The sequence below is a fragment of the Plecotus auritus genome (genome assembly GCF_963455305.1).
Source record: "Plecotus auritus genome assembly, chromosome: 4".
NCBI classification, from domain to species: Eukaryota; Metazoa; Chordata; class Mammalia; order Chiroptera; family Vespertilionidae; genus Plecotus; species Plecotus auritus.
Genome location: NC_137775.1, coordinates 67,701,102 through 67,717,788, shown reverse-complemented (window position 1 = coordinate 67,717,788; position 16,687 = coordinate 67,701,102). Strand labels below are relative to the sequence as shown.

The window sequence follows — 16,687 nt, the reverse complement described above, 5'->3', positions numbered from 1 at the left end:
GCAACTTGACTAGTGCAATTGCAGCAGAGAACTTTTGTCTGGAAATCGTCAAGAAGAAAACAGAAGGCAGAGCTTGAGGAGTTGTAAAGGATCCTAAATGGCTCACATATGTGTTTGAACTTTATGCTCCAGGTGGTGAGAGTCTAGGAGCCTATGAACGTGGGAGGGGTATGGTGGAAGTGCCAGAAGCCAGTTCCAGCATGTTATAATTGCAAGAGTTTCATCAAAAGGTTGATGGAACTTGGGGACTCAACAAGGGCTGAGTCACATATGTAATCACCTGTTGGAATGGCTAAAGGCATTTCCCCAAAACCTGAATAGGATGATTGTTTGCTGCCAGACAGCTCAGGGCATCTTAATCTACATGTTATTGCCTCCTACTGGCTAAACACCTGAACAGCCGTAGGCTATTCCCCAATCTGACAATACTTCTGTATGAAACCCTATCCTTTGAAGTGTATTATCTCCACCTTGCCTAAGGACAAAATGTGTTAATAAAAAGCAAGGGTCCTGAGACAAGGAGAACCTGGTTTCTTCAGCCAGGCTCCTCTGACCCCCAATGCCTTTCAAAATTATCTTTCATATCTGGACTCTTACTTAATCTATGAACAGCCTTTCTCCAGATTGCTGAACCCTTCTTAATGCTGGAACAAGAACCCTGGCATGGAAGCAGTATTCCAGGGAGACTGATCAAGGGCCTATGCAGGAGGATGGCAGCCTTGTGGTGGTGGATGTGGGAGTGGAGAGGATGAAAGAGAGAAGTACAGTACAAGACTTAGTGTACATTAGATTTGGGAGGTGAGGAAAATTCAGAAACAAGTCTGGCAGAATTGTGGTGTTAGTAAAAAGAGGACTGGTGAGATGGTTACTCAGTTTTAAATGTGTTGAATTTGAAATGACAGGGATATACAAGTAGAAATATTCTGCAGGGTATTAGAGGTGTTGAGCATGAGCTCCAGAGTGAGGTATGGGTGGCAGTAGGAAGACAGAATAACAGTTCATTGATAATTTGGTCTTGACAAATCTCCATATTTAGCGGGAGGGAAAAGGAACCAAGAAGGGCACTGAGAGGATGGAGGAAGAGGGGTATGAAGTGAAGGAGGTAGTTGTGGAGACACTGAAGGCGAGAGAAGCTATAATATCAAGAAGGGAGTCATCAGTGGAGTCATCAGTGGTCATAGAAGGGAGAGGCCACTTAATCTGGAAGTTAGGGTGCCACTAATAATTTTGAGAGTTTGGTTTTATAGGAATAGTATTGATGGAAACTGGGTTTAACTGAACTTAAATCCTTGACTTCTTTCTCTTTCTTTTTAAAATACATTTTTATTGATTTCAGAGAGGAAGAGAGAGGGAGAGAGAGAGAGATAGAAACATCAATGATGAGAGAGAATCATTGACCAGCTGCCTCCTGCATGCCCCCTACTGGGGATAGAGCCAGCAACCTGGGCATGTGCCCTGACCAGGAATAGAACCGTTACCTCCTGGTTCATCGGTTGATGCTCAACCACTGAGCCATGCCAGCCAGGCTCCTTGACTTCTCTTGTAACCTGTTTTTAAAATGTTGTGTTTTGATTATTAGGTGAAGGTAACACGTTCTGATGGTAAGCAACTGAGTCTTGAAGAAAGAATGAATAATGTAATGATAATGGTGACACAGAGAAACTCTACAGAGTACGGGAGCAGATGGAACAGTAGAAATCAGGAAATAGAAGCTTCCCAGATCCTAAACTATTCTGTCCCCCAGAATGGAATATTTAAGATTGAATTCCCAATCCTGGACAATTCCACTCAGCTACAATTAAAGGTACCATCTGTTTTCCATCATTATGTTACTGCAGTAACATCATTAAAATTGTAATCTTGTGGTAGGCATTCAATCTGCTGGAGGTCAAAGTGCACAGGAAGTGGACATGTTTCTATTTCTAAAAATGGGGGAAAGTGTTAAAAGTAATTTAATGACAGTGACTCAAGGTTACACTGAATGCTTCCTCATTCATTCATGTTGAAAAGTACAGTAAAATATAGCAAGTTGAAAATATGATGGAGAAACTCCCCAAACTCCCAGTCTAGGTTGATTCTCAATCACTTGAAATTGTGTTTTGGCAGGAGCCAAATATGATTTCTTGCTTGTAAATGAGCTCTGTGTTGTGGAGAGAAGGAAAGAAATCCTTCTTAGATCATGATGATGAAGACACTCTTCCGTGTTTTACAGCTATCACTTTGTTTATAGTATAAGCTATGAAATGATAAAGATCTAGTGTCTGGGGAATGTATTTTTCCTGCATGAAAAAAAAGTAAAAGTACATTTTCTTTTCAGTAATTGTTCATCAGGGTGCATCTTTTCTCAAGGTTTTGCTAAAAATAAAAATTTATAGCTCCCTTTTCTTTTGTTATAGGCCTTTTTTCTTAATAGTGTGAATAACTTGGCGGTTTATGGTGTATTTAAGTCTCCTAGTAAAACATACATCCAGCTAAAAACAAGAGATGAAAATATAAAGGTAATGCTTACAATCACTTGATAATTGCAATATAATTATACTCTTATGCCATTAATATGTACATATTAATTAAGATTTTTTTTTCTAGGTGGGATCACCTTTTGAGTTGGTGGTTAGAGGCAACAAGCAATTGAAGGAGTTCAGCTACATGGTAATCTGTTATAGAATCTAAATTTATGATCTATTATGGAATCATCTTAAATTGTGTCTACCTTATGTCTAGACTAAGCATACTAATTAAAAATATATTTTTATTGATTTCAGAGAGGAAGGGGGAAGGGGAGTGAGAGATAGAAACATCAATGATGAGAGAGAGTCATTGATCAGCTGCCTCCTGCATGCCCCATACCGGGGATTGAGCCCACAACTCAGGCATGCGCCCTGATTGGGAATCAAACCGTGACCTTCTAGTTCATAGGTTGATGCTCAACCACTGATCCACAATGGCCAGGCTAAACTTACTTATTTTTAAAATTCAGCCTCACACTTTTTAGCCTGTCCTTTTTATACTGTAGTCACAATATCTTGTCTTGTTTCCTTGTCTATATTTGCATTTCCAATTTAAGATGGGTAATGAAATGTTGCATTACATTTTAAATTTAACTTTTAAAATTTAAATTTCTATTAGATATGCCCCACATCTTCATTGTAGAAAATTATAAAATATAAGAAAAACAAAAAAGAAAGTAAAATTGTTACCCTCAGCCTTGTAGTTTTGCTAATCCAGGTCTCCCAAAGATGCTCTGTATTCCTTCCATTCAAAAATAGACTTTTTAAAATTAAAAATGTTATTTATTTATTTTAAATTATAGTTGGCATATACTATTATATTCGTTTCAAGTGTACAAAGAGTGATTTGACATTTATATGCCTTATGAAGTGATCACCCTGATAAGGCTAGCACCCATCTGACACCATACATAGTTATTACAATATTATTGACTATATTTTCTATGCTGTACTTTATATCCCCATGACTATTTTCATACCTGGCAGTTTGTACTTCTTAACCTCTTTCATCTTTTTGCCCATCCCCCATCCTCCTTCTATCTGGCAATCATCAGTTTGTTCTCTGTATCTATGAGTTAGTTTATTTTTGTTTTGTTTATTTGTTTTGCTCTTTAGATTCCACATATACATGAAATCATGTGGTATTTTTCTTTCTCTGTCTGACTTATTTCACTTAGCATAATGCCCTCTAAGACCATCCATGTTGTCACAGATGGCAAGATTTCATTCTTTTTTGGCTAATATCCATTGTAAATATCCACTACAACCTCTTTGTCCATTGTTACCAGTGAGCATGTAGGTTGCTTCCAGATCTTGGCTATTGTAAATAATGCAAAAAGTAGACTCTCGGTGAAACTACTACTGTTGCCTCAGTCAGTGTTGCTTTGTCTTATCATTTTCTATTTCCCAGCCTATATATACTCTCTGTGTTGGTCAGGGCGGCTTTCTGACATTCAAATCGACTTTGAGGTTGGTTTAAGTAAAAAATTTGTGTGTGTAGTTAAAATCATGATAAATGTAGCTGCGGTTGAAATTCTCACTAGCTTTAGCATAAAATGAAACCAACTACTATGTGTTTCAGGTAATATCCAAGGGACAGTTGATGGCTGTGGGCAAGCAAAGTTCAACAACCTTCTCTTTAATACCAGAAAATTCTTGGGCTCCAAAAGCCTGTATCATTGTGTATTATATTGAAGATGATGGGGAAATTATAAATGATGTTCTAAAAGTTCCTATTCAGCTTATTTTAAAAAATAAGGTAAGGTTTCAGGTAATGATATTTACAAGAAAACTTTATATTTGTGAAGTCTGAGAAATGTAATATTTCTTTGGAAAAGTATCATTAAACCAAACTGATTAGAAATTTATATTCATTTCTAGAACTGTGCTTAAATCTCTTCATATTTAGTTACTACGTATGTAGTACTGCTGTTTTCTCTCCAGCACTGGGTGGGAGCTGAGTTGTGAGGGATGGAGAAAGGGAAGAGGAAAGGTAGAGAAGTGAAGGGTAATTTAGATTTCTGGCACTGTGAGAAGTTCCATAACTTGCAGACACTGTGGGAGTAAAGTTTTCTTTTTACAATTCCTTTTCCTTGAGAAGGCTTATGGATGGTTTCAGAATGATCTCTGAGCCAAGGCAACTGTAGAATTTTTGCTAGATTTTGAAGCGTTGCTCTGTTATTGGTAAGTAATGCTTTAACCAGTGAAATCAATCCAGTTTTCTCCCTTTCTTAGATAAACCTATTTTGGAGTAAACCTATTGCTGAGCCATCTGAGAAAGTCTCTCTGAGGATCTCTGTGACACAGCCCCACTCGCTAGTGGGGATTGTAGCTGTTGACAAAAGTGTGTACCTGATGAATGCCTCAAATGATATTACAATGGAAAATGTGAGTTTAGCTGTGTCTCATTACAAAAATACACGTGAAAGAGAAACCATTGCATGACTTCAGATATCTAAAAGAAATTTCATTAGTTCCTCTTCAGGTGAAGTTAATACCCAGGAGGGCTTCCAAATAAACTAGGATCTGCATTTCAGTCCTTATGTTGGAAAGAGGCTTATGTGGTCTATTGTGATTGCTGTCTTGCACGAGAAATGCCATCTGCAGTTTTCCCTCATTTTCATACTATATTTTAATTTAAGACTCTTGAGGCAGTACTAGGAAATTGACTTGCCCAATTCGGGGTGACATCGGTCCAGAGAGCTTTTGATAGTTTTGAAATACCTTCTATCTGGCTATACATATGGTTATAAACAATTACAATCCACATTGAATCAGAAATTTGCATTGTATTGAGGGAGTGAAATCATGTGAAACTTCAGAAAATTTACAAAGCAAGAAGTATGTGAATGTCTAGTGTTACACAAATGAATTCCTATATATTAGTCCTTTCAGTTTTATTTGTAAGTTCTTGATTTATCCTGGTGCACCAGTGCCAGTTGAAATGTAGGTTGTATAACTTATGCCTGTTAATTGATTATGTACAGTGATTAACAACGGCAGGAAGAAAGCTATATATGCTTAGACTAATTTGGTCATCTTATTGTAAAATTAATACTCTTGAGGAAAATTATACTTCCTTTTTTGGCCTATACAGCTAATTTTTCTCAATCCTTTAAAAAACAAACAAACACAACTCATTTATAGCCCATTGATCGTATTTTTCTCTTGACTTTTCTAAAATTCATATTACTCTAAAAAATATATAGCAACTTGCAATTGATTTTCAGGGGTCCTCAAACTACGGCCCGCGGGCCACATGCGGCCCGCCGAGGACATTTATCCAGCCTGCCGGGTGCCGCTGCCTGTCTTGCTTAGCAGCCGACTCGTCCTGGGCCCGCAGTGCGCATAGGAATTTGTTCATAGTTTTTTTAAAAAACTATAGTCCGGCCCTCCAACGGTCTGAGAGACAGTGAACTGGCCCCCTGTTTAAAAAGTTTGAGGACCCCTGACTGAATATAGTAGTAGCTGTCATTTTACAACTTTATAAATATCTTAAATATTTTTATTTTTTCATACACACACCACTTTTTTCTGGTGCTCATGCTCTCTGTGTTTCTCTGTCTCCATTGCTGTCTCTCTATCTCTCTCTCTATATTTATATTAAATATTGCCATAACTAAAATTGCTACTTCAGCTTTCTTTAGATTTATACCTGCCTGGTGTGTTTTCCCATCATTTAATTAATTAATTAGTTAATTAAGTATAAATGTATTTTTATTAATTTCAGAGAGGAAGGAAAAGGGAGAGAGAGATAGAAACATCAGTGATAAGAGAGAATCATTGATCAGCTGCCTCCTGCATGTTTCCTATTGGGAATCGAGCCCACAACCTGGTCATGTGCCCTTGACTAGAATCATACCAGGGACCCTTCAGTCTACAGGCCGACACCCTATCCACTGAGCCAAACCAGCTAGGGCCCCATCATTTTATTTTAAACCTTTTGTGAGTTTTGGTTTTAAGTATATTTTACAGCTAGCACGTAACTATATGCATTTGTTTTTTAATCTAATCTGGTAGTCAATATCTTTTAACTAGAGGCCTGGTGCATGAATTCCTGCACGGGTGGGGTCCCTTGGGGTGGCCTGCAGGAATTGGGCTGAAACCCCCAGTCCAACGCCGTCTGCAGCTCCTTTCTGTCACTCCCACTCATCCCGCCCCACTGCACCTGTTGTGGGCTTGCACCCAATCAGTTCCGATTGGGAGAGGCTTACACAGTTGCAGCAGTGCTCGCCAGCTGTGAGCCCTGTGTCTGGCACCCTATTAAGGGGAGTGGCCTGCAGGATTGAGCCAAAACTGAGGGGTCCTGGATTGGGAGAGGGCGCAGGCCAGGCTGAGGGACCCCACCAGTGCGCAATCGGGGCCGGGGAGGGACTATAGGAGAGCTCCAGGGCGTGTCTGGCCCTGTCTCGCCCAGTCCCTGATTGAGGCTGATTGGGGCCGGCTGGCCGGCTGGGGAGGGGAGCGGGAGGTTGACCAGCTGGAGAGGGACTGCGGGAGGGACCTCAGGAGGGTTTCAGGGCATGTCTGGCCCATCTCGCTCAGTCCCAATCAGCCGGACCCCAGCAGCAAGCTATTCTACTGGTTGGAGCATCTTCCCCCTCATGGTCAGTGCACATCATAGCGACTGTTCAACCAGTTGACTGTCTGCCCCCTGGTAGTCAGTGCACGTCATAATGAGCAGTTGAGAGCGGTCTTAGCATATCATTAGCATATTACACTTTTATTGGTTGAACAGTTGACCAGTCACTGGACGCCTGGACACTTGGCATATTAGGCTTTTATTATGTAGGATAAGCTTATTTAACCCAATTACACATATGGTAATTCTTGTTTTAATTAGAAATTTTCTGCCTTTTTATTTTATTGGTATGTTTATTTTTTTTTAAAATTCTTTATTGTTGGAAGTATTACATGTCTCCTCCCCCCCATTTTTCCACAGCCTGCCCCCTCCCGCCCTTCCCCCCCTTAGGATCTCAGTGCCCTATTGTCTCTGTCCATGGGCCATGCATATATGCATACAATGTCCTTGGTTGATTATCTTCCACCCACCCACCCTCCACCCTCATTTGCAACTATAGTTGTTATTTTATATTTTAAAATTTAGACTACTCTTTTTTGTTTCTTTTTTTCTGCTTTTCATGGGATAGATCAAAAATTTTTTTCATTTCAATAAATCTTTATTGTTCAGATTATTAAGATTGTTCCTCTTTTTTCCCCCCATAGCTCCCCTCCACCCGGTTCCCACCCCACCTTCTCCCCTCCCCGCCCCCCCCCCCGCCACTGTCTTCATCCATAGGTGTATGATTTTTGTCCCAGTCTCTTCCCACACCCCGACACCCCTTTCCCCCAGAGAATTGTTAGTCCACTCCCTTTCTATGCCCCTGATTCTATTATATTCACCAGTTTATTCTGTTCATCAGATTTTTTATTCACTTGATTTTTAGATTCACTTGTTGATAGATATGTATTTGTCGTTCATAATTTTTATCTTTACCTTTTTCTTCTTCTTCCTCTTCTTAAAGAAAACCTTTCAGCATTTCATATAATACTGGTTTGGTGGTGATGAAATCCTTTAGCTGTTTCTTATCTGTGAAGCTCTTTATCTGCCCTTCAATTCCGAATGATAGCTTTGCTGGGTAGAGTAATCTTGGTTGTAGGTTCTTGCTATTCATCACTTTGAATATTTCTTGCCACTTCCGTCTGTCCTGCATAGTTTCTGTTGAGAAATCAGCTGACAATCGTATGGGTTCTCCCTTGTAGGTAACTAACTGTTTTTCTCTTGCTACGTTTAATATTCTCTCTTTGTCTTTTGCTCTTGGCATTTTAATTATGATGTGTCTTGGTGTGGTCCTCTTTGGATTCCTTTTGTTTGGGGTTCTGTGCGCTTCCTGGACTTGTAAGTCTATTTCTTTCACCAGTTGGGGGAAGTTTTCTGTCATTATTTCTTCAAATAGGTTTTCAGTATCTTGCTCTCTCTCTTCTTCTGGCACCCCCATAATTTTGATGTTGGTACGATTGAGGTTGTCCCAAAGGCTCCTTACACTGTCTTCATATTTTTGGATTCTTTTTTCTTTTTGCTTTTCTGGTTGGGTGTTTTTTGCTTCTTTGTATTTCAAATCTTTGACTTGATTTTCTAGTCTGCTGTTGGATCTCTGTATATTATTTTTTATTTTAGTCAGTGTATGCTTAATTTCTAGTTGGTCCTTTTTCATATCCTTGAGGGTCTCACTAAATTTGTTGGCCTTTTCTAGAAAATTCTTGAAAAACCTTATAACCATGGTTTTGAACTCTATATCCAGTCGTTTGCTTTCCTCCATTTCTTTCATTTGTGACCTGTTTCTTTGTCTCCGCATTTTGGCTGCTTCCCTGAGTTGATAGAGTGGTTTTGTGTGCTAGGTGTCCTATAGGGCCCAGTGGCTCAGCCTCCCCAGTTACCTGAGGTGGACACTCTTGGTGCACCCCTTTGTGGGCTGTGTGCACAGTCTTGTTGTAGTTAAGCCTTGATTGTTGTTGGTATCACTGGGAGGAATTGACCTCCAGGTCAACTGGCTGTGAGGATCAGCTGTGTCTACGTTGGGAGAACTTCTGTGCTGGAGACACCCTTATGAGGCAAGACTTGCTTTAGTGGGGCTTTGGTGCTTACTGAGTCTTCCCCCTGAGTGTGTCTCTTATGGATCTGAGGAGTTGTAATCTGGATGGTCCTACTCTGACCCCTGGGTACACTTGCTCTTGGATCTCCAAGGAGGTGTAATTTAGCCTCTGCCTGAGGCCACCCATCAGGAGCTACGGAGAGATCTGCAGATTCCTCTTTTTTGTTTGGATTTTGGAGGTGCCCAGATGAGGCCCAGCTGTGAAGTAATGCAAGCTGCTGCAGGGCCTTGGCCTTCTTTTGGATGTTCTGGGTCTCACTGACTCAGCTGCAGTTTGATAGGTAAGTTTAGAATTCCAAGGACCAGGCCATTAATATGCAAAAGCCTCTGCACTCAGATGGGGCAGAGTCTCAGGGCAGAGCAAAAAGCAATGGCTTCCCATCAGCCCTGCCCTAAGAGGCACCCGGGTCTCAGTGTCCCTTGGTAATTGCTGCAAGCACCTCTGAGAGAAAGCCGCCCTCGAGTTCCGCCCACTGCCAGGCAGTCCAGTTTCTCCCCGTATGAGTCTGGGTCTCCAGAGTCTCGCCTGGAACTGGAGTTCAGAGCAGTCAGGAGTTTTTGTCTCCCTCCTGCTTGAAAAAGCCAGCCAAGTACTCAGTTGCCAGCCCTCTCTGTACGCGCCTCCATACCTCTGCCTTTACTTCCGCAGCTCCTCTGAGTCTCAGTGTGCTTTTCTCTCTCCTTTTAGTTGTAGAATTTCCACTCAGCCAGCCTTCCTGTGGTTCTGGATGATGTCTGTTTTGTCTTTTAGTTGTAGTTTTGAAGTTGTTGTGCGAGGCAGCAGTTCAGGTGTTTACCTATGCCACCATCTTGGTTTCTCTCTCAGATAGATCAAATTTTGTTCTGCTGGTTTTGTAAGATATACATTCTATTTTTATTCCTATGATAGATGCCCTTAACTCACAAACCATACTCATATTAATATCTTTACTGATTTCTGAAGATTATCAACATTTGTGTCTTCATCTAACATGACAATCATTTTAGTGTGCTCTCATAATATTCTTGTACATTCTTTTTGTCTCTCCTTGTTAGTTTTTAACTTCCCCACTTCTGCCCAGATCATGTTGGTATTGTATAGAATTTTAGTTCTGTGTTATTATTTATTGCTTTTTAAATCTATGCTTTCCCTACATTTTTTAGTTCTGGAAACTGACATCAATTATTGATTCATATATTTTCTCTTCTCCATTTTAATTTTTCTCTTTTTCTGGGACTATTGTTATTTAGAGATTGCCATTTCTACTCCTTTGCATCTCTTAGCTTTTTGTTTTCATGTTTTCCATCTCTTTGTCTTTTCTGTATTTTTTTGGGAGAATTCCTCATTTGACTTTTCAGCTTACCGATCATTCACCAGCAATATCCTACTTTGATCTATTACATTGGATTTGTTATGCCAGCTATTACATTTTTAATATCTATTATTTCCCTTTGGTTATATTTTGTTCCTGTTTTTTTATTGATAATATTTTCCATGTCTTATTATTATTTACTGGGTTTATTTTAAATCTTGAGCTGGCTTTTCCAGTGTTCTGCTTCACGTGCTGTGTTGTCTAGTTGGATGTCTTTTATGGAAGTTACACTCTTTGAATGTCTAGTTGATTTGGCAACTACTCTGAAAAGTCTGTTGAGGAATAGTAAGTGTAAGAGATCCTTCACGAATAATTTTCAGATACCATCCTTTCATTCGTTAGCCTTTGCTGCAGCTTGGCAGTGTCTTTTTTATTGAGTCAGTGAGGAAAGAAGGATATCTTTATGAGTTAGATTCTGCTTCCTAGGGAATTGCATCAGTTCATGCCTGTGTGTCAGCAGAAGGTGATCTTGCATGCCTTTGTGTTCTGTGGCACTGAAACCTTTTTCTCTCCATTATGTCTGGCTCTGTCTCTAATGTCTGTATTGGGCTAATAACTATATTTGCCAGCTTGTTGAGATAGTATGACATTTTGTTTTCTCATTTGGTTGTTGTCTTCTCATTTGGTGTTGTCCCACCTAGACCCATCTTTTTCCTTCTATCTCTGTGTCTGTCTCTTTCTTTCATTTTCTCAATCCCCAGCTGCCCTTACTCAGGAACTGGACAGCTCTCTAGCCACTCTGGATGTGGAAAAGAGAGAAATATTTATATTTGACAGACACAGAGACAGAAGGAAAAAGCTGGGCTGGGTGGGACAACTGTCCTCTGATGGAGAGACAGTGAACCAGAGCCGATACAGCGCATTTATTTCATATAGCAAAATACCAGGAAGTTTTACTAAAGCCCAAGACAAAGGAGATTATGTGCATTCTTGTGGCTTCTTTGTAATCATCACTTCTGGGTGGACCCAGATAATCATGTTTGTTCCTGGTGCTTGGCTGGATTTAGGTAATGAAACCAGCCAAAACCCTTGGCACCTGAGCTAAAGGTCAGGCTGACAACACACCTGCCTCTGGCAGGGTATGTTTCCAGGGCATGGCTCTGCCAGGTGCCACTGGATTTAGACAACAATCAGCTCAGGGGCCTTTCCCAGGCGCTTTTGTATATATATATCATAAAAGTACAATTTTAAAGAGTAGAATTCATTCATTCATTTACATTCATAATGCTATACAACTACCACCAGTATTTTTTTAAAACATTTTCATCACTTCAAACAGAGACTCTGTAACCATTGAGAAATAATTCTCCATTCCTCCTTTTCTCCAGTCCTTGGAAACCTCTAATTACTTCTGTCTTTATGAATTTGCCTATCCAGCTATTTCATATAAGTGGCATCTATATATATAAAAAAGGCTAATATGCTAAGTGTCCCTCCACCCTTTGACCGGTCACTATGACACGCACTGACCACCACAGGGCAGGTACTCAATGCAGGAGCTTCCATGATGAGCACTCGCCATTTACAGAGAAATGGCAACTTGGACTTGGTGCCAACAAAGCAACACTAGGATTCCCCTAAGTGGGACACAGGCCCTGCCACCACCCTGGAGCAATAGCCCACCAAATTGCAGCCGACACTGCCATGGCGCAAAATGTGGCCCACAGCCCAGCCCAGCCCGGAAATGGTGTCTGTGGGCTCCAGGTAATGACATCACATAGCAACGCCTGGCTTCTTCTCCCTAGCGACAGGCCATTTAACAATAAATGATACTGCGGACCTGGTGCCCACAAAGCAACACTTGGCTTCCCCCAAGTGGGACATAGGCCCTGCCACCACTCCAGAACGACACCCCACCAAATTGCAGCCTAAGCTGCTGAGACCCCATGGTGCAAAATGTGCCCCACAGCCCAGCCCATCCTGAAACGGTGGCTATGGGCATCAGGTAATGACATCACATAACAACACCCAGCTTCCTCTCCCTAGCGACTAGCCTCCTTGGAGTTTCTTCAGCCCAGGAACATGACTTGCTTTATAGCCAGGTGGAAACATTTTACACTGTAACCAAATGTCTGTGAAGTATTTTTCCATGCTTCATCTCATTTGATCCTCACAGAAGTCCTGGAGTAGGTAGATAGGAAACTGGGGGAATCCTATTTTCTTTTCATTAGCCAGAAAACAGAAATTTAGAAAGTTTAGAAACTTGACCCAACTGAAAAGAAGTAAGAAATAGTGGACCTTGAAAATGACTTCAGGTTTTCTCACTGCACAGAATATAGTCAAACACTGCTGCAGTTAAATATTTTACCCTTTGTTCTCCTTGTGTGATCTACAATAATAATGTGCTTCATCAGACTGGTGCAGCCACTGTGGAGAACAGTATGGAGTTTCCTCAAAAAACTAAAAATGGAACTCCCATTTGACCCAGTGATCCCACTTCTAGGAATATATCCCAAGAAACTAGAAACATGAAACAGAAAGGATATATGCACCCCTATGTTCATAGCAGCACAATTTACCATAGCTAAGATTTGGAAACAGCCTAAGTGCCCATCAGCAGATGAGTAGATTAAAAAACTGTGGTACATATACACAATGGAATACTATGCTGTGGTAAAAAAGGAGTTCTTACCATTTGCAACAACATGGATGGAGCTGGAGGGCATTATGCTAAGTGAAATAAGCCAGGCAGAGAAAGATAAATATCACATTATCTCACTCATTTGTGGAATATAATGAACAACATAAACTGATGAACAAAAACAGATCCAGAGACAGAGAAACATCAATCAGACCGTCAAACCTCAGGGAAGGTAGGGGAGGGTGGGGGTAAGGGGGAGAGATCAACCAACAGACTTATATGCATGCATATAAGCCTAATCAATGGACACAGACAACAGGGGGGTAAGGGCATGAATGGGGGGGGTGGGGGGTAATGGGGGAATAAGGACACATATATAATACCTTAATCAATAAAGAAATTTAAAAAAATAAGAAAAATAATGTGCTTCATGTTGATATTTCCTGCTGTGTTGCTGACAATTAACTGGAATAGAAGTTGGGGTGCTTCACTGGGCTGGAAAAAGTTTAGCTAAATCAGAAAGCAAGTCTAATTAAGCAAGTTTATTCTATATATATAAAAGGCTAAGTTGACTCGCACATGCGTGATACAATAAAGGTCTCACTGGTGCCAATCGCATGCATGTGTTTTGATCTGTCATTGTCAATCATGAATTTGGTTGACATGTCTATTGTAGAGAAAGGGCTAATAGCTATATTAAAATATTTCTTCTAATTAATTTCCTTTCATTGTGCACAATGACCTGTGTGCACCAGGCCACTAGTCATTCAATATTTGTCCTTTTCAGTCTACCTTATTTCTGTAACATAATGTCTTCAAGGTTCTTCCATATTGTAGCTTGTATCAAAAGTGTTCTTTTTTTTTTTTGGCTGAATAATACTCTGTTGTATGCATATACCACATCTTGTTCATGTATTCTTCTGTTGATGGATGCTTAGGTTGTTTGTACCTTTTGGCTATTGTAACTAATGCTGCAATGAACATTGTCATACAAGGATCTCTGTGAGTCTCTGTTTTCAGTTCTTTTGGGTATATACATAGGAGTGTAATTGCCAGGCCACAGTCTAATTCTGTGTTTAACTATTTTAGAAACTGCCAATTTTATTCACTCTTGCTAGTAATGAATACTGCTCTTAAAAATTAACATCACTAATGTGATACATGCAAATATCTCTGCAAAACTATTTCATGGATGTTGTAATTTGCATTGCTTTATCAATGAAGTTGACTATGTTTTCTGCTTATTAGTAATTTGTATTTCATTATTTGTGAATTTTCTCTTTGTATTATTTTTAAAAAATTTAACTGATATTTTGCAGAACTTAGTTTAACCATTGAATTTAGCTTGCTTATCTCTGCCAAACATATTGGTCATTTTAATGCTGACCTCTATGTGTTGGTCTTGTCAGCCAGTAGACATTTAAATTCCTCTTGGGCAAAACTCAAGTCCATAGTTCTTAGGAACTCTTGATTGCTAAACAGAGTAAAAACAACTTTAAATAAGAAATGTAATTTTGACTGAATGAATCATGAGCAAGACATTTACATACTAATTATTTCTCCATTTGTGTCATTTTCAAATTTGATAAGTATGTTGGCTTTGTCTTATCTAAATTACATATAAGAAACGTTGCACAGCACAGAACAGGTTGGTATGAATCTATCCATTCCATATATTTTATCTTCTCCTTAGGTGGTCCAGGAGTTGGAACTTTATAACACGGGATATTATTTAGGCACGTTCGTTAATTCTTTTGCAGTCTTTCAGGTATGTTTAGTTGAAATGATATTAATATTTTTACTCTTGCAACCACTTTTAGAATTAATGATTTAAATTTATGAAGTGTTAATCTTTTATTAAATGTGTTGCTGAAGTACAGAGTGTTATATAAATGTAAGTTGAAGTGGAAAGACAATCATCCTTCCAGGTTTAAAAGCAAATGGAAAAACTCACTATTAGAGAAATTAAAGGAATTGTCATTAAACAAATACTTTTTTTCCTTTATATCACTTTCCTTGACTTGTTATGCGTGCGTGTGTGTGTGTGTGTGTGTGTGTGTGTGTGTATGTGTATCTGTCTGTATATGAGAGAAAGAGAAGGAGAGAGAGGAGAGAGAGAGAATGAGAATGTATACACATGTACATATCTAAACACTCAAAAATGAGCAAGAGTGAAAAAAATGACTAACATAAAAAAATGAGCAGAAGTGAGGTAGAATGTGGGAGAGTGCTGTGACAATTTAGATAGCATTAACCTTTTAAAAGAAAATTTTAATTATTCTTTCTAGGAATGTGGCCTCTGGGTATTGACGGATGCCAGCCTTGTGAAGGATTACATTGATGGTGTTTGTAAGTAAAACCTGACCAAGTGCTTTTCAAGTATTTAAGTCTTTCATCTCAGCTATTTAACATTATTTATATGGAACGTGGATATTGTGATATTTATTTTCTGTTCTCTTATCCTAAAATGTTTGGAGTTTAATGTATTTAGGAGTACATCTGGGCATGACATGGAATGTTCAACTGGGCTTCTCTGAAATTAATGCTTTCCATTTGCTCTCTGTAATTCTTTCAGGTGATGACATTTTTGGACATATTGGAAGACCCTATGCTTCCAATTTGTATTGCAAACTGTGATGTTATTTTGGAATTAGATAAAAGGAGCAATATGTTTTTGAAACATTTTTGTTCTCTAGCTTTTTGATCTCCACCTAGAATGTTCACCATCTATAATAATAAAAGCATAATATGCTAATTAGACCAGACGTCCTTCCAGACGAAGCCAGGGCTGCGAGGGAAGCCCGGGTCCCTGGTGCCTGCTGATGGCCAGAGGGAAGCCTGGGTCCTGGGTGTCGGAGGGAAGCCGGTGCTGGCAGCTGGGGGAAGGAAGGCCTACTCTTGCCTGAATTTTGTGCATCAGGCCTCTAGTAAAATATATTGGCATGCACACACACACACACACACACACACAAGCATGCGTGCACACAGACACACATCATCATCACATCAATCTGAGTTCTTTCTGGTGGGGTCACATCTAGTTCCCTAGATTGCTGAATACAGTTGGCCACTCAGCTAATAATAAGTGTACTTTTAGGAAGAAATCATAAAATGTTTTGACTGAGGAAATGTATAAATGAGAATAAATAATTCTAAAAGTTGTTCTGTTTTCTTTCAAGTTAAACTAATATCATCCTGGAAGGCTTCAGAACCGTCACAGTTTCTTTCCCTAAATTCCTATTTCTGTCAGATGTTCTGAGTTTCTCCACACCAAGCTCTTGGCATTGGGTTGATTCTTGCTACATACCTGAGCCTCTTTCCTGAAACTAAAAGGATAATTTTATAGTCTTAAAGATTTTTGGAGTCATTATGACATTAAAGACATATGGTTCATTTAGCTTCCTTCATATAATTACTTATCCTAGACCGCCTTCCAAACAATCTTATCTTTTTTCATTCACTCTTTGTTAGTCTCAACTTTTACACATCTTTGTTCATCTTTTCAATTCCTGATGCCCACTGTTATACTCATTCTATTGTTAGTAATACTTCCTGTATCCTTTACCTTTTTCTGAGAACCTTCTGCTACCTTTT

The 16,687-nt window shown here is 39.5% G+C and overlaps 1 protein-coding gene across 1 annotated transcript in view; it reads left to right on the top strand.

The window, feature by feature from the left end:
• Positions 1–16,687, top strand: part of CD109 (CD109 molecule) — a 120,685-nt gene that overhangs the window by 65,598 nt on the left and 38,400 nt on the right. Inside the window, exons 11-17 of the mRNA XM_080665861.1 lie at positions 1,580–1,804; positions 2,397–2,498; positions 2,587–2,649; positions 4,090–4,266; positions 4,743–4,895; positions 14,787–14,861; positions 15,382–15,442. Of these exons, the coding sequence (XP_080521987.1) occupies positions 1,580–1,804; positions 2,397–2,498; positions 2,587–2,649; positions 4,090–4,266; positions 4,743–4,895; positions 14,787–14,861; positions 15,382–15,442 (856 nt within the window). The remainder of the gene's footprint in view (positions 1–1,579; positions 1,805–2,396; positions 2,499–2,586; positions 2,650–4,089; positions 4,267–4,742; positions 4,896–14,786; positions 14,862–15,381; positions 15,443–16,687) is intronic.